Source organism: Pleurodeles waltl, chromosome 9 (assembly GCF_031143425.1).
Source record: "Pleurodeles waltl isolate 20211129_DDA chromosome 9, aPleWal1.hap1.20221129, whole genome shotgun sequence".
Lineage (NCBI taxonomy): Eukaryota > Metazoa > Chordata > Amphibia > Caudata > Salamandridae > Pleurodeles > Pleurodeles waltl.
The window spans coordinates 962,671,176-962,688,235 of record NC_090448.1 but is presented as its reverse complement, the minus strand read 5'-3'; the positions used below and the strand labels follow the sequence as shown (position 1 = coordinate 962,688,235).

The following is a 17,060-nucleotide window of genomic DNA, read 5'->3' as shown; positions in this document are numbered from 1 at the left end:
TGCACAGTCTCTATCCAGCTAATGGGTGTAACGTGTCTTCAAAATGCCACAAAATGCATGTGATTCTAAAATGTCATGTGTGTAAAGCTGTTGAACATGTTATAAATCTTTACAGGGAGTGCAGAATTATTAGGCAAATGAGTATTTTGACCACATCATCCTCTTTATGCATGTTGTCTTACTCCAAGCTGTATAGGCTCGAAAGCCTACTACCAATTAAGCATATTATGTGATGTGCATCTCTGTAATGAGAAGGGGTGTGGTCTAATGACATCAACACCCTATATCAGGTGTGCATAATTATTAGGCAACTTCCTTTCCTTTGGCAAAATGGGTCAAAAGAAGGACTTGACAGGCTCAGAAAAGTCAAAAATAGTGAGATATCTTGCAGAGGGATGTAGCACTCTTAAAATTGCAAAGCTTCTGAAGCGTGATCATCGAACAATCAAGCGTTTCATTCAAAATAGTCAACAGGGTCGCAAGAAGCGTGTGGAAAAACCAAGGCGCAAAATAACTGCCCATGAACTGAGAAAAGTCAAGCGTGCAGCTGCCACGATGCCACTTGCCACCAGTTTGGCCATATTTCAGAGCTGCAACATCACTGGAGTGCCCAAAAGCACAAGGTGTGCAATACTCAGAGACATGGCCAAGGTAAGAAAGGCTGAAAGACGACCACCACTGAACAAGACACACAAGCTGAAACGTCAAGACTGGGCCAAGAAATATCTCAAGACTGATTTTTCTAAGGTTTTATGGACTGATGAAATGAGAGTGAGTCTTGATGGGCCAGATGGATGGGCCCGTGGCTGGATTGGTAAAGGGCAGAGAGCTCCAGTCCGACTCAGACGCCAGCAAGGTGGAGGTGGAGTACTGGTTTGGGCTGGTATCATCAAAAATGAGCTTGTGGGGCCTTTTCGGGTTGAGGATGGAGTCAAGCTCAACTCCCAGTCCTACTGCCAGTTCCTGGAAAACACCTTCTTCAAGCAGTGGTACAGGAAGAAGTCTGCATCCTTCAAGAAAAACATGATTTTCATGCAGGACAATGCTCCATCACACGCGTCCAAGTACTCCACAGCGTGGCTGGCAAGAAAGGGTATAAAAGAAGGAAATCTAATGACATGGCCTCCTTGTTCACCTGATCTGAACCCCATTGAGAACCTGTGGTCCATCATCAAATGTGAGATTTACAAGGAGGGAAAACAGTACACCTCTCTGAACAGTGTCTGGGAGGCTGTGGTTGCTGCTGCACGCAATGTTGATGGTGAACAGATCAAAACACTGACAGAATCCATGGATGGCAGGCTTTTGAGTGTCCTTGCAAAGAAAGGTGGCTATATTGGTCACTGATTTGTTTTTGTTTTGTTTTTGAATGTCAGAAATGTATATTTGTGAATGTTGAGATGTTATATTGGTTTCACTGGTAATAATAAATAATTGAAATGGGTATATATTTTTTTTTGTTAAGTTGCCTAATAATTATGCACAGTAATAGTCACCTGCACACACAGATATCCCCCTAACATAGCTAAAACTAAAAACAAACTACAAACTACTTCCAAAAATATTCAGCTTTGATATTAATGAGTTTTTTGGGTTCATTGAGAACATGGTTGTTGTTCAATAATAAAATTAATCCTCAAAAATACTACTTGCCTAATAATTCTGCACTCCCTGTATATTGAACTCTGTGTGCTGATGACAGTTGACGACTTGTGTTCATTATGTTCTACACCAGTTTTTTGGTTCAGTATAAAAAGTTTCCAATAGTGCAAAATGTCTAGTAGATACAAACTACTATAAGCAGCCTAGAGTTATTAGACAGAATGAAGGAATGACAGTTTCTACATAACAAAGAAGACAGTGTGCACCAGGTACTAACCCTTGTACGTGTGGTTGTTTAGCTTCAAAAGATGGAAATGTTTTCACCACAGCTTGAAGGCTGCAGGCAGTATGATCTTTAATACTTTCTGTCTTTGTTTTTTTTAAAGCAAATAGTGTATTTTTTGAGTGTACACTGTTCTAAATAGATACTTTTCAAATACTATGTGGGGTATTCCTCATGAGAGTTTCACTGTCTGCAAACAGTGTCGTATAGTGTAAACTCACTCCATAGAGTTAACACTGTTTACAGTACCCATTGTTCTACTCATATCAACTTCATTCCTCAATGTAGGTTTGGAAACTGTGGGGGATTTCATACTGTTAAGAGCTGTCTGTCTGAGCACCTGATCTGTCTTCCAGAAACCCACCACGTACCACCGCACCCAACAGATCCCCCGCCTCAACTGGAGCAAAATCAGCCAAGACCAGCTGAACACCAGCCTCGCCCGAAAACCACCCACCGAACCCACCAATCCAGACCTCACAGCCTGCAACCTCTGGCGCTGGATCGACGACTGTGCCAACACTCTCAGCCCACTCAATAAACCTTCCAACAGAAGTGCCAACAAGAGAGCCAGCTGGTTCACCTCGGACCTTCAAGCCTCCAAGCAAATCTGTCGGAAACTCGAGAGAAAGTGGCTCCACGAACATACTCCGGACAACCATGCCGCCTTCAAGAACGCCATCACCTCATCAGATCTGCCAAGAAAACCTCCTTCAAAGACCGCCTGGACAACAACGCACACAACAGCAGGGAGCTCTTCAACTTTGTGAATGAACTCTCCAACCCCAGCTCCAGCACAAATGACATCCTTTCTTCACAAGACCTGTGCAACTCCCTCGCCGCCTTCTTCCACCACAAGATCACAGACATCCAGGACAGCTTCCACAGCCTGACCACCCCGCCATTCACCGACTCCTCAGACTCACCATTCACTTTCAACTACGACCCCCTGCTCATCTGGGCCAACGTAAACAAGGACAACACAATCAAAACCATGGGCTCCATCCACTCTGGATCTCCATCAGACCCATGCCCGCACCACATCTTTAACAAAGCAAGCGCCACCATCGTACCCCACCTCCGCATGGCGGGGCCATGTAGACATCTCCTTTGAGACCGCGACCTACCCCGAGAGCTGGAAGCATGCTGAGATCAAACACCTACTCAAGAAACCCACAGCGGACCCGAGAGACCTCAAGAACGTCCGCCCCACATCCCTGCTCCCATTCCGGCCAAGGTCATCGAGAGGATCGTCAACAGACAACTGATCCACTACCTCAAACAACATCCTGGACCCATCCCAGTCAGGGTTCTGCAGCAACCACAGTACGGAAACCGCCCTCATCGACCCCACCGACGACATCAGGGCCCTGATTGACAACGGCGAAACCGCGGCCCTCATCCTCCTGGACCTCTCGGCCGCCTTCGACACCGTCTGCCACCGCATCCTACGCACACGCCGCCACAACACAGGGATCCGGGACAAAGCTCTGGAGTGGACCACCTCCTTCCTCTCCGGCAGAACCCAGAGCGTCCGCCTCCCCCCTTTCTGCTCTGAAGCCTCCAAGATCATCTGCGGCATTCCCCAAGGTTTTTCCCTCAGCCCTACACTTTTTAATGTCTACATGGCCCCGCTCGCTTGCGTCGCCCGGCTGCACAACCTCAACATCATCTCCTACGCCGAGGACACCCAACTGATCCTCTCCCTCACCAAGGACCCCTTCACCGCCAAATCCAACCTCCACGAAGGAAGGAAGGCCGTCGCCGAATGAATGAGGAACAGCAAACTGAAGTTGAACTCAAATAAGATGGAGGTCCTCATCTTCCGCACCAACCCCTCAGCCTGGGAAGACTCCTGGCGGCCGACCGCTCTGGGAGCAGCCCCAACACCCACCAACCATGCACGCAACCTGGGCATCATCCTCGACACAACACTCTCCATTACCAAGCAAGTCTTCGCTGTCTCCCCAACCTGCTTCAACACCCTCCGCATGCTTCGCAAGATCTACAGATGGATCCCCACAGATACAAGAAGAACAGTCACCCAAGCCCTCGTCAGCAGCAAACTTGACTACGGAAACACCCTCTACGCAGGAGCCCCGGCCAAACTCCTCAAACTACTGCAACGCATACAAACCGCCTCCACACGCCTGATCCTCGATGCCCACCGCCACAGCCACATCACTCCCCTTCTGAGAGACCTACACTGGCTCCCCGTCAACTAAAGGATAACCTTCAAGTTCCTCACTCACGCACACAAGGCGCTCCACAACACCGGCCCAGCCTACCTCAACAGACGACTCACCTTCTACACCCCGTCCTGCCAACTCCGCTCAGCCAACCTCGCCACCGTCTCCCTCATCCGAAGAGCGATTACCGGAGGCAGATCCTTCTCCCACCTCGGCGCCAAGACCTGGAACACCCTTCCCTTGCCCCTACGACAGACCCAAGACCTACTGACTTTCATGAAGTGGCTCAAAACCCACCTATTTGAGCAGTAGCAGCACCCTCCCCCCCCTCAGCGCCTTGAGACCCTCACGGGTGGTAGTGCGCTCTACAAATACGCTGATTGACTGATTGATTGTCTGTAATAGGGCATTACTTTTGGAACAGACATTGAGTATCCTGAGGAACTTGGCTTTCTCTGAACAGTAGTATACAGATTAAACACTGTGTGGCATGAGGGTTTCTCCGTATATCTGTGATTGATTGTTAATGTGAATTAGGCTACCCATGAATGTATCGTATGTGGTCAGTGTTGCACAAAACACATGCTTGCTTTGCTATATCTAAGGGAGTTTTATCTGTGATTGCAATAATGATACTTCATAATACTTTGAGCTATTTTGTACTTACGTTCATGCCTCTAATGCCATGCTAAGTTGCGGAGTAATGCGCAAAAAAGAAGCTTAGATGATGTCATCAATGAAGTCATCAGTGATGTCATAAATGATGTCATAGAACATGTCATGTGTGATGTACTATGTGAGGTCATAAGCAGTGCATGGTTGCCAGGACCTGCAGCGAACCCACCTGCATACAGCCAACCGCACACTCCACAGCACATTTGGACATGCATGGTATGGGAGGGGTTTGGCCACAGGTCCTGACCAGGCCCTTTGCCCCCCCCAAAGGTACCCTGCCCTCCCTGGGTCTATTTTGGGCTCTGGACCCCATCTTCCAAGGACCAGCACATTTTGTGGGGGGAGGGGGAGTGTTGATCCCCTTCACAGGCAGCTTTTGACCTGGATGAGTCATCCTCAGGACCTAGTGCATTTTTGGGGGGAAGGAGGCAAGTGACAACTGTCCTCAACTTGCTTATGGCTCTAGGGATCCCATCTCCTGAGACCCGGTAAAACATTTTATGCCCTCCATCCTAGGTTTGATTATGGCCCTGGGGACTCCATCTCTCAGGGTCTGGCACTATATTTATGGTGGAGGGGAGATGTGTCCCCCTCACTGGGCTGATTTTGGCCCCGGAAACCCCACACCCGAGGCCTGGCCAACTCCCCATATCTTGTGGAAGCTAAAGATCTAAAGTCCACTCCCAATGGGCGGCAGGGGGTGGAAGCATTTTTCAAGGTCCTACCTGGTGGGATAAGACTTCGTGTTTGCTCCCGCTTTGCTGGAGATTTGAAATTGCTGCCACCCAGCAAGATCAAACACTGGTTTCCCTGTCCACGCCGGTGCATGCAGGGATATTGCTATATCCTGGGAGAAGGCACCTTGGGACATAGCATATGAGCCAGCCCTGTGGGATGGGGTCCCCAGGGCCATTAATGCCTCATATATGGCTAGGCCCCTTGAGCCAAATGAAGCCCAGTTCAAGGGATGCCTGACCCCCCCTCTCCTTTTACAGATATTGATTGACCCCAGGAGAAGGGGTCCCTGGGGCTGAAAGCAGCCTGAGGAGGGTGCACACCTTCCTCCCCTTTTACTGCACAGCCAGACCCCAGGGATGGGGTCCCTAGGGCCATTAATGGCTCAAGAATGGGGGGCCACATGGCCCCTTTCCACTTTGCATATAAGGCCAGGCCCGGGGGATGGGGATTGGGGGCAGTACAAATTTGTTGGTTTGGAGACAATGCAGAGGAACACAAGAGGTGGGGATAGGGTGACTTCTCTCAGAAGATTAGATTCAAAGTTCATTTTAGAAACAGGTTCCCTTATTCTGATGGAGATGAACATGGATGAGAAGCTCCATGTCCATTTGGAATGATTTAGTGAAGTGAGGCTATCTGGGATTTGTTTGTTGATGTTGGATAAGATTATTATCTATTAGTATGTTCAAGAGACTCTTTTTTTTACAATACCCCTGTATTACATTTTGTTATGAATAATTACGTAATGGGAGTATTGATTTTTGATGTTCTCTTTATTCTTTGAGAATGACACTAGACTTCCACATATATATACAAAACTTTTGGTTTACCGATCTATATTTTGTCTCATCTAATAATTGGGGTAGCATGAGTTTACATAAGAATAAATGTTATTTGTGCATTATTATTGGACATCAAAATTCCTTGTATATTTAGTTTTGGATTTTTGTACTATGGCTACTTTGAGCTGACAGAAGGTGAAATTTATGTCTCCCCCTTTTTGTACTTTTTGTTCACAAGGAAAACTTTGTTTCCGAAACGCGTTGCGTTTTTTTTGCTCATTAAAACTTCACTTCAAGTAAGTGTAGTGACGGAGACTCATTATTTTCAATCACAGCAAGATAAGATGCTTCGTCTGGCCAGATAACTTTTGTTTTTATATATATATACATATATATATATATATATATATATATATATATATATATATATATATATATGCTTTTTGGAGCTGCTCTCTTCCTAAATTTGGGAACTACCCAGAGTTCTCGCTTGTATTTTGCATAATTTATGCGTCACTCTAACCCTGAAAGGGTCTTGTTTTGGTTTATACTGGGTGCTCCCTTGTGTCTGGACAAACCTAAACCCCTCTGAAGAGCTCTAATGAGAGCGAAACATGTTTCAGGGATTGCTTTACACATTCCAGGTTGGCTTGGATGGTATTTGACCAGTCCAAAGCTGTAATACTGTGCCTGGAGTGGTAAATGACTTTTTGTCATTTTGCAGCTCGGCCAGAATGACACTGTCAATCCTATGCTTAAAGATTTTGCTGTACAAATGGCAAAAGACTTTGGCCCTCATTCCGACCCTGGCGGTTTCAAACCGCCAGGGTGGAGGGCAGAGGAAGCACCGCCAACAGGCTGGCGGTGCTTCCCGGGCCATTCTGACCGCGACGGTAAAGCCGCGGTCAGAAAAGGGGAACCGGCGGTTTCCTACCGGTTTTCCCCTGGCCCAGGGAATCCTCCATGGCGGCGCTGCTTGCAGCGCCGCCATGGGGATTCCGACCCCCTTCCCGCCAGCCTGTTCCTGGCGGTTTACACCGCCAGGAAGAGGCTGGCGGGAACGGGTGTCGTGGGGCCCCTGGGGGCACCTGCACTGCCAATGCCACTGGCATGGGCAATGCAGGGGCCCCCTAACAGGGCCCCACAAAGATTTTCACTGTCTGCTTAGCAGACAGTGAAAATCGCGACGGGTGCCACTGCACCCGTCGCACCCCTGCAAATCCGCCGGCTCCATTCGGAGCCGGCTTCCTCTTTGCAGGGGCTTTCCCGCTGGGCCGGTGGGCGATCTTTTGGAGATCGCCTGCCGGCCCAGCGGGAAAGTTGAAATGACCCCCGCGGGGTCGGAATGACCCCCTTTGTCTCTTTTTTAGCTCGGCGTGGACAGCACTATGCTGATCCTATGCTTAATAACTTTGCTAGATAAACAGACATTTGAGGTAAGAAAATCTAGAGTGTCGCTGGTGTTGTAGAGTGCTCCTTATTGGAGCTGCTCTCCACCTAAATTTGGGAACGACCCAGAGTTCTTGCTTGTATTTTGCGCATATATATATATATATATATATATATATATATATATATATATATACATATGTGCCTACTGGCAGTCGCCAGTAGGTAGTTATAGTTAGGACCATGTTTTCATAGGAAAAGTGTTTTTTGACTTGCCTATACCTTTGCCGCTGTTTGACGGATCTTTGTTCCACAGATTGTGATTCTGTTATTTTGTGTAAATCCGTTCAGTAAATGTTGAGAAAATTAAGTAAACCAAATTTGTGTACCTGTGGCTGCAATGACTTTGCAGATAATCATGAGCTCGTGCAGGGAAATGCAGAGCTCTGATTGGCTGCCAACACTTCAACCAGGAAATGTTGGCAGCCATCTTGGGACTCGAATTCAGCCTATATTTTGCCACCATTCTATCCAGACAATAAATCTCAATAACTTTAGACAATGGTCAGCATTTACAATACCTCTAGGCGAGCCAGTAAAGGGCTCCTCATCCTGGAAGGAAACCCACTCCGATTGTGCGGTGGCGATGGTGCCAGCCAGTGATGTCATCCTCTCAGGGGTTGGTGCATCCTCTCTTGGGGATGGCTTCAATATAGGAACAGGAGAGACTTGTTGATGACAGTTGAGGCCTCCACGAAGTTACCTTAGATTTTTCTTGCCAAGCATTAATCGCTGTACTGCAGTGGGCAACCTGTCAGACTTGTAATATGGAGATGACATAAACAAAAACAGTGTGAATTTATTTTGAGACGACTATCATGTTAATTTTGTTTAGTATTCTGAAATTTGCTAGAAAATATTTATTTTCTCACCCAAGCCTATTATCACATTTCAACAAGGATATTGCTTTAGAAACAGTTTTCTCCTTAAGCTGTTTGGGATCCAGGGAAAAGGATTCACAAAGATAGCCTTCAGGTAATTCTTACCCACCTTCCAAGTTGCGATGTGTAATCCTCCTCCATAGATTCGCAATACTGTAACGTAAAGTTCCAAACAAATACATTATCCACCCTACCAAAGATAACCACAGAACCAAAATTATATATAATAGTGAGCAATGGCAATTAGTATTTTGCAAGCTTCATTACAGAGACAAGGAGGTGGATATTACACAACTATAAGAGCTTACATGAATAATTTATAGCATTTGATCAAAATAAAATAGAACGTTTGGTTAAACTGCTGATTCATAGACCACAACTTTAGAAAAGTATTTTCAAATTTAACAAAAATAATCGTACAAAGGGAATTTAACTGACCATACGAATTTAGGGTTAAATGTACAAAGCATTTTTCTGGTTTTAAATGGCCCGATTCGCAGAACCAGGCCGCTTGCAACCGGAAAAATGCTTTTTCTAATGTACAATTTGTTACCGAATCGCATTTTGCATTTGCGATTCAGTATTTGGAAGAGGTGTGTTTAGGGTGTCCCTTTAAAATACCGAATCAATATGGTATGTATTACTGTTTTGCAACCGAATTCTGACTACAAAACAGCAGTACAAAAAAACTGGTGGTAACCCATTCACAAAGCAGAAAGGGTCCATCCCTTCCCCTTTGCAAATCTGAATAATAATATTTTTTAAGAGCAGGCAGTAGTGGTCCTATGGACCAGTGCCTACTCGTAAAAAATGAAACTTCAAGGTTTCATTTTTTTGTTTTTAAATACATCCCATTTTTCTTTAAGGAAAACTGACTGCATTAAATAAAAAGATTGCTTTATTAAAAAGTAATCACAGACATAGTGGTCTGTTGAGCTCGACATGCCACCTTCCTTGTGATGGCTATGATTCCTAAAGGGTCACAAGCTGCGACCTACCTCATTTATATTGGTGAGGTAGGTCGATTTGCAACCCACAGGCAATACCGAAATTAAACCTTAATGAGTTTAATATATTAGGAATACCTATTTCCCAATTGCGAATCAGAGAGAATCGCAAAAAGGAAATTGGTATTCTTAATGTTTGTTCATCTGGCCCTTGGCGTTTTGAGGCAGAAAATGGGAAAGATTGGGCAAAAGTGCTCCAATTAAAAAATAGAAATAGGTAGGGAAGCCATGTTGGAAATTGATGGAGAGAATTGAGGAAAGTATCAGAAAGGTGAAAGAGAAAGGCAGCAAAAAAGAGCAGCGCCACAGGGTGATGGTGGGGGAAGTGGGGAAATACACTTTAAAAAAAAAATGAGGAAGGTGAAATGCCTCACCAATAAAACCCTAAAAACGCTCAAACGATGCATTTTGAATCAATGACTTTTTAATGTATACATTTATTCTAAATCACCTCGTAGCAGTGTCCACAACTAACAGTGACATTTTGAAGCACCTTGATGCTGTGTAAATGCCAAAAGTATAAACACCTACAACATAACATAACAAAGTTTTTTTTTCACAAAATGACCCACAACCCCCACAACAAAAACACACAGGCATATACAGCATGCATGGATCATTGAAGAAGTCAGTCTTGTGAATGAATTTGGGGTGGGGTAGAACTTTTGCTATTCAACATCCATGTTGCTGTTACTGGAGTTTCATTCTGTTTCTGCCTCTGTCAAGTAGGTTCTGGGGAACACATAGGGGGTCATTCCGACCCTGGCGGTCATAGACCGCCAGGGCCGGGGACCGCGGATGCACCGCCACAGGCTGGCGGTGCATCCAGGCCAATTCTGACCGCGGTCAGAAAAGGGAAACCGGCGGTTTCCCGCCGGTTTTCCCCTGGCCTGAAGAATCCTCCATGGCGGCGCTGCAGGCAGCGCCGCCATGGGGATTCCGACCCCCTTCCCGCCAGCCTGGTTCTGGCGGTTTTGACCGCCAGAACCTGGCTGGCGGGAACGGGAGTCGTGGGGCCCCTGCAGTGCCCATGCCAATGGCATGGGCACTGCAGGGGCCCCCTAACAGGGCCCCACAAAGACTTTCGCGACGGGTGCAACTGCACCCGTCGCACCCTTTCCACTCCGCCGGCTCCATTCGGAGCCGGCATCCTCGTGGAAGGGGGTTTCCCACTGGGCGGGTAGGCGGCCTTCTATCGGTCGCCCGCCAGCCCAGCGGGAAACTCAGAATGACCGCCGCGGTCTTTTGACCGCGGTACGGTCTTCTGGCGGTTCCCGCTTGGCGGGCGGCTCCAGCCGCCCGCCAAGATTAGAATGACCCCCATAATCTGAGATTCATTTGTTCATTTTTTCATGTTTCAGGTACCTACATCCTCATAGGCATATGAAGAACCACACTTCCTGTGCTCCATTTTGCCACTCTAGATCTTCAGAATGCGTTTTTGTAGACCCATTCATCCTTAGAGCGAAGGCTAACTTCGCTTTGCAGTGATGAGACAAAAGCACCTATTGAAAGCACTTCCGTTTGGAGTTTCATCAGCACTCATGGTATTCAGCAATTTACTAGCACTAGTATAAGCCTTGCTATATCTGAAAGGAATTAAATGTTTCCCCTATCTCAACTACTCAGAAGGATGTTACAAGAGTGCATGAAATGAAGAATCAGGGGTGTTTGCTGAATTTGAAGAAATCGAATCTGATAGCAGCTCAGGAGACACTATTCACTTGAGCACTGTTCAGTTCAGAGGAAAGGAAAGTGCATCTCCAAGAAACAAAAAGGATGGTGTTACAAAGATAGCTGTCAAACCTTCTTTCTCTTCAACAAGCAGTGCTTAATTGGAGCCAGTGGGTCCCAAGGCTACGTATTTGTAAGGCAGCACTTATGTTTCCTCAGCTAATTTTGATGTAGAGAAAGGTTGAGAAAGGCACAAAAGACAGACATAAAGAGATAGAATGAGACATAAAAACAGTGTCAAAGTAAAAAAACAAGGATAAAAACGAACCTGCAAGAGCGAGATAAGACATGGAGAGGCTGGTGATGGATTAAAGAGGTATGAGGTGAAATCAGGACTATGCATCTTAGGTATTGAGATCCAAAACCAGCGGCGGCCACCGCATAACTCAAGGGGTGGGGTGGGGGGAGGGTGGGTCGTTGCAATGTAAACGAGGTAAAAATACAAAAATTAAAAAGCACTTACCTTGCCTCCGTGTCTACTGCCTCCTGCCGCCTATGGCTCCTCTATGGGACACCAGCACTGGCTCCCCAGCAATACTGGCCCTGCTTTCATGCAACATCTTGCATGAAAGAAGTGCCAAGATTGGTATGTTTGGAAGTGACTGCCACTCAGACACAGCCCTCGGGCCTGTGCAGTTTCTCCAGCAAGGCTGTTAAACATAACCGGGCTGGAGAAACCTAAGTGCGAATGTGTGTTTGGACGGCCTCAGACGTCTGGCCCAACACACATGCACACTTAGGGGCACTCTCCCCTCCTCCCCTCTCCCACGGCCCAGCCCTGCCCCTCCCTGCACTGCTGGCTGTGCCAGAAACATAAAAATAAAACAGGCGTAAACTATTGTTTTATTTTTCTGCTTCTGGCACAGCCAGTGTGGCGATGCTCCTTCGCCATAGCAAGGAGCCGCCCCTGTCCAAAAGTTTGAGAGTGCCGGCCGTGGGTTTCTGAACAAAACTTTGGGCCTTGGCACCCTGAGGCCCTGGCTTTTATTCTTTTACAAATGAAAAACTGTCAACAAGTATACGACCAGCATTTGGCTAAGGGCACAGAGTTTAATGCTGGCAACAATGGTGGAAGTTCCCTAGGCTCAACATCACCTCAGACCTCTTCTGATTCATCTTTTAAGTCAGTGGTATCTAGAGTTTTAAGGCTTCAAAAGGATGATACCAATATTAAAAAATAATGGTGGCTAATACTAGTGAACACGCAGAAATGGGTTCTGTTACAATCTAACACTCCAATTTGAATTACCATAGATGCAACTCTCGGGGGAGGAGCAGAGCTACGGGACCTCACGATGAAGGGAGAGTGGTCACAAACAGAAATCTGTCAGACCTCAAGCTGGAGAGAGCTTATGGTGATTGTAAAGTCTCTGCAAAAATTTGCTTCCCAGGTGGTAGAGGAAGGAGTAGTATTATGCACGGGAATCATGTAGTCCATTGCTATGTAGACTGGCAAGGTGACACCAAAGAAAGATCCCTAATAAAGGGAGCGACCGCCATTTTCTATCAGTCAGAAATGCGCTTACAATCTCTGAGAGAAAGGTACATTCCAGAAAGGACAATTATCAGGCGGATAGCCTGAGCAGGAACATCCCATCATCAGTAACTTATCACTTGAATTAACCACCTTTTCCCTAGATGGTTTAACTATTCAGACAAGCATGGCTAGACCTGTTTGAGTCTCAGGTCCTTTCTGTAATTCGTGGAGGTCCAGAACGCCTCCAGTTAATGACATGGAAGGTGAGAGGACTGGACTCGACCAGCTTGGCTGTTCTAGAGTAGTGGCCATTTCCATGAAGGAATTAAGATGCATTGGTACCATATCCCTATATACTCGCAACAGACCAGCGCACAGTACCCAACAGAATCCACCTATCTGAGAGGGCTGGGTCTACTGGACCCTTCTTTACTTCCCTAAATATACTCAGACAGCTGTGGCGGCTTTGTTAAATAAACAGCCATTTCATTAAATCTGTTATACTCCGATTTGAGGTTTGATAGTGTGGAAACCAGCTACTGCTTGCACATGGAGGTATGTATTTTAGTGAAAATATGAGGAATCTAAAAGTTGACATATTATTGCTTTAGTTTGATGGATGCAGGCGTACATAAGGATGGGGATGGGATGAGGGCTAACCGCAGGTATCCAGCTACAGAGAAGAGCCTTACAAAAGCCCTAAATATACGCTACATTGGATCATATTTCTGTTTGCCAGACTACGAATGTTGCAATATACCTCTAAACAAGGCTGCTAAAAACCTTGTCAAGGCCCAGGGATGTTGTTGCGTCTTTCATTTCACAGGTTTTTCACTTTCCATGGGTGAAAGGAGAGAGACTCTCCCCTGGACCTATTGCCCTAGAAACAGCTTTGAGCAGCTGTTTGAGAATTGGAAAGTGGGTACTGCGTTTGTAGATTCTTCCTGGCCTGTCCTTGAAATGTTTTCATTTATAACTGAAATATTAATTCTTGCAGACGACAGGAGGAAACAGAGATCCCATTGTCATGCTACACATGTTGGATTCATTAACTCCAAGCCTTATTAGCCAAGTGACTGCACCTTTATATGGGGTGGCTCGTTGTGAAAACATCGCTGGTTGAAGCTTATCAGTAATGGAGAGGAGGGCAAAGATGGGAGACAGGCCTCTATCTGGAAAGGAGTTCTCTATTATTGGTCTCATAGCCATGATTTTCATTGGTCAGATAGCTCACTCTATCGAGCATGGGCAGTCTTTGGTTGGGGTATAACTGTAACAGGCTTTCATCTTTCTGAAGCCAACACAATGTGCTCCTGTGAACAACTTCATCATTATTCAGATATTAACAGGCACTGCCCTCACCCTGCACGTGCTATCTTTTTCCCATTCCTCTTCAGCCATTCCCTTTCCTTTGCCTTTCTTTTGCTGCCTCCCTCCTTATCTCACTAGCGGCTCCATGCACTTGTTCTTTCCTCCACCCCTGTCGCCCTTGGATACTCCTCTCTTCTGCCATGCCCAATTGCTCTATAAGTCAACCTTAGTGATGATGTGAGAGGTTTATAACAAAGCAACATGAATGGCACTAGACAAAAGGGAATTCCAAATATGTAGCATAAACAAAAACAGATCCAGCTTAAGAAAAATAACATATGACTAGGTTTTGCAATACTTATCAGGCCCCACTTGCAGACATAAACAAAACATCCAAAAAATTAATATTATGTGACTAGCATATCTCATCTGAACTCCCAGCGAACAAAACATTTCATAAGCTGGCTAAATATAAAATGAGGAGGGAGGAGTGTGAGTTGTGAAGGAGAGTGGAGAGGTTTGGATGGATTACCCACTTTACTAAAAGAAATAGGAACTTTGTGTTTTCGCAGCTTCGAGGAGTATGTGTTGAGAAGAAGATATTTTGAAAACTGTAGCTCAGTAGATAATGTCCATGAGCTGTAACCCAGTTACTAATTTATTTGAGATGTAACTTACTTTCTATTGTGTGGGAGTTGTAACGCTGTTCCCATTTTGGTGAGTTCTAACTCAGTTTCTGTTTTACGTCATCTGTATTTCAGTAGCTATTGAGCGTGAGTTGGATCTCAGATGTATTTCCTTTAAAGTAATAGTTTAAGCAGCTTATTTTGTGTAAGCTTCCACTTAGTTTCTATTTTTTATGTCAGCTGTAATTCAGTTCCTATTTTGTGTGAGCTGTAGCTTAGAAGCAAATGTCATGATAGCTGTAACGCAGTAGCTGTTTTGTGTCAGCTGTATCTCAGAAGCTAATTTTGTGTTTGCTGTAGGAAGTTATATCGGGTAAGAAGTTTTTCTAAGTCATGATTATTTTACGTAAGGGAATGACAGCACCTCAACCTTCTGGAAAGACTATTTTTCAGACTTCTTTACCTATCAGTAAGTGGTTAATTCGGAATAAATAAATGTTGTAGCTGAAAGTGCTTTTGGAGGCTAGTAGTGCTTAATTTGAGCCTGTGTTTGCTGGTGGGACCACCAACACTCATTTTTGGGGCGGGCAATTATTTATCCTCCTAAGACATCTACCAATAGGAAGAGAGGGAAACACACAAACCGGAAGGGACAGACGGAAAACCCCTCACAAAGGGAGAACGTAGGGACAGGCAGGAGTGGGATAAAGGGCCAACAGTACCTGGTAGCAGATTGAAAAGGCCTTAATGGGATACAAGAATGTTTAGCCTTAGTATTCAGTGCGCTGACATTTATTAGTACCAGTTTCAGGTTTTTGAGCAGCCCACATTCATTATTTTACAAATTAATCACTGGCAGCCTACCAGTAATAATCGATACATTGGAAAACACGAACTGTAAACAACATCAAAATCACAATCAATTGATGACACAACTTGGAATACCAAATCAGATATTGACATGTGAAGAAATCTTGAAAATAGGAGCAGAATATGTTGGGTTTCATTATCACTGAGGGGTAAAAATAATGACAGAATTCGCCCTACACAAACATGGTTAACACTCTACAACCGTTTGTCTTTCTGACTAATTAGAAAGAGTGCCATATTGTAAAATGTAACATTGCATATTTACATCTACTCAAGCTTCTTTGGGCCACATGTACTAAGCCTTTTTTCATTCTCAAACGGCCTGGCTTGCAAAATCAGGCCTTTTGCGAATGCAAAAAGGCTTTTTTGTATGTACCAAGCCCAAATTGCAATTCAGTAATCTGTTACTGAATTCCATGTGGGATTGTGAATCAGTATTTGGAAGGGGCATGTTTAGGGCAACCCTTTCTTATACCGTTCACACTGGTATACACTGGTATGTACAAATGTTTTGCGACTGAAATGCGGTCGCAAAACATTAACATTTTACCAACAAAGGAAAGATGATGGAACCCATTTGCAAATGAGAAGGGGCCCTCAAGGGGCTCCTTTCCCTTTGAGAATGGTTGTTAAATATTTCTAAGAGCAGGCAGTGGTCCAACAGACCACTGCCTACTCTTAAAAAATAAAAAGAAAACTTTTCATTTTTTCTTTTGAACGCATCCCATTTTTCTTTAAGGAAAACGGGCTGCTTTGGAAAAAAACAATTTCTCTGTTTAAAACCGATCACAGACACATTGGACTGCTGACCCCTGCAGTCAATCATTCCTGTGATTTTTAAAATTTCCAATCGATCTCAAACTCAGACCTACCTTATTAATATTCATGAGGTAGGTCTATTTGCGACCCACTGGGAATTGCAAAGAGTGTTAAACACACTTTAATGCATTAGTGGTTATAATGACCATATAGCAGTTCACAAAAATTTGCTATTTGGTAATCACAAACATAAATGTTAGTGCATGTGGCCCATTGTTCACAAAGCATGTCAGGTACATCACAGTGTGTCCCAAACAAGGTGGAGCTTATTTGCGGGACTTTAAGTGGGTGGATGCTGTCATTAGTCAGACCCGGCAATAGTTAAAACCTGTCATTAAAATGGTTCTTTAACCAATCCTATATTAACTGTTCCTGTGTGAGTAAGCAAAACCACTAATCGTTTTCTCAACAAAGACTATAAGAGCCCTTAGCTATGAATAGCAATAGAACTTTACAGGAGTATGATGCAAAGAGTTCCAGCCCCTGCCTTTAAAAGTGTGCTAAGACAATAGACAGCTTGTTTATTGACCATATTCCACCCACCTGTCTACAATTTATCGGGGGTGTTGCAGCACCCACCAGACCCCTACTTCTAGCCCCACTGTGAGGGCTCACAT

The 17,060-nt window shown here is 45.1% G+C and overlaps 1 protein-coding gene across 2 annotated transcripts in view; it reads right to left on the bottom strand.

Annotated features, from left to right (window-relative positions):
- The window catches only part of STON2 (stonin 2), a 569,996-nt gene that overhangs the window by 301,037 nt on the left and 251,899 nt on the right, over nucleotides 1–17,060 (bottom strand). Inside the window, exons 3-4 of one of the 2 annotated variants that reach the window (XM_069208355.1) lie at nucleotides 8,591–8,752; nucleotides 8,240–8,477 (exon numbers count right to left, since the gene is read on the bottom strand). In XM_069208355.1, the coding sequence (XP_069064456.1) occupies nucleotides 8,240–8,327 (88 nt within the window). In that variant the 5' untranslated portion in view covers nucleotides 8,328–8,477; nucleotides 8,591–8,752. The remainder of the gene's footprint in view (nucleotides 1–8,239; nucleotides 8,478–8,590; nucleotides 8,753–17,060) is intronic. The other variant, XM_069208356.1, reaches the window with a different exon arrangement.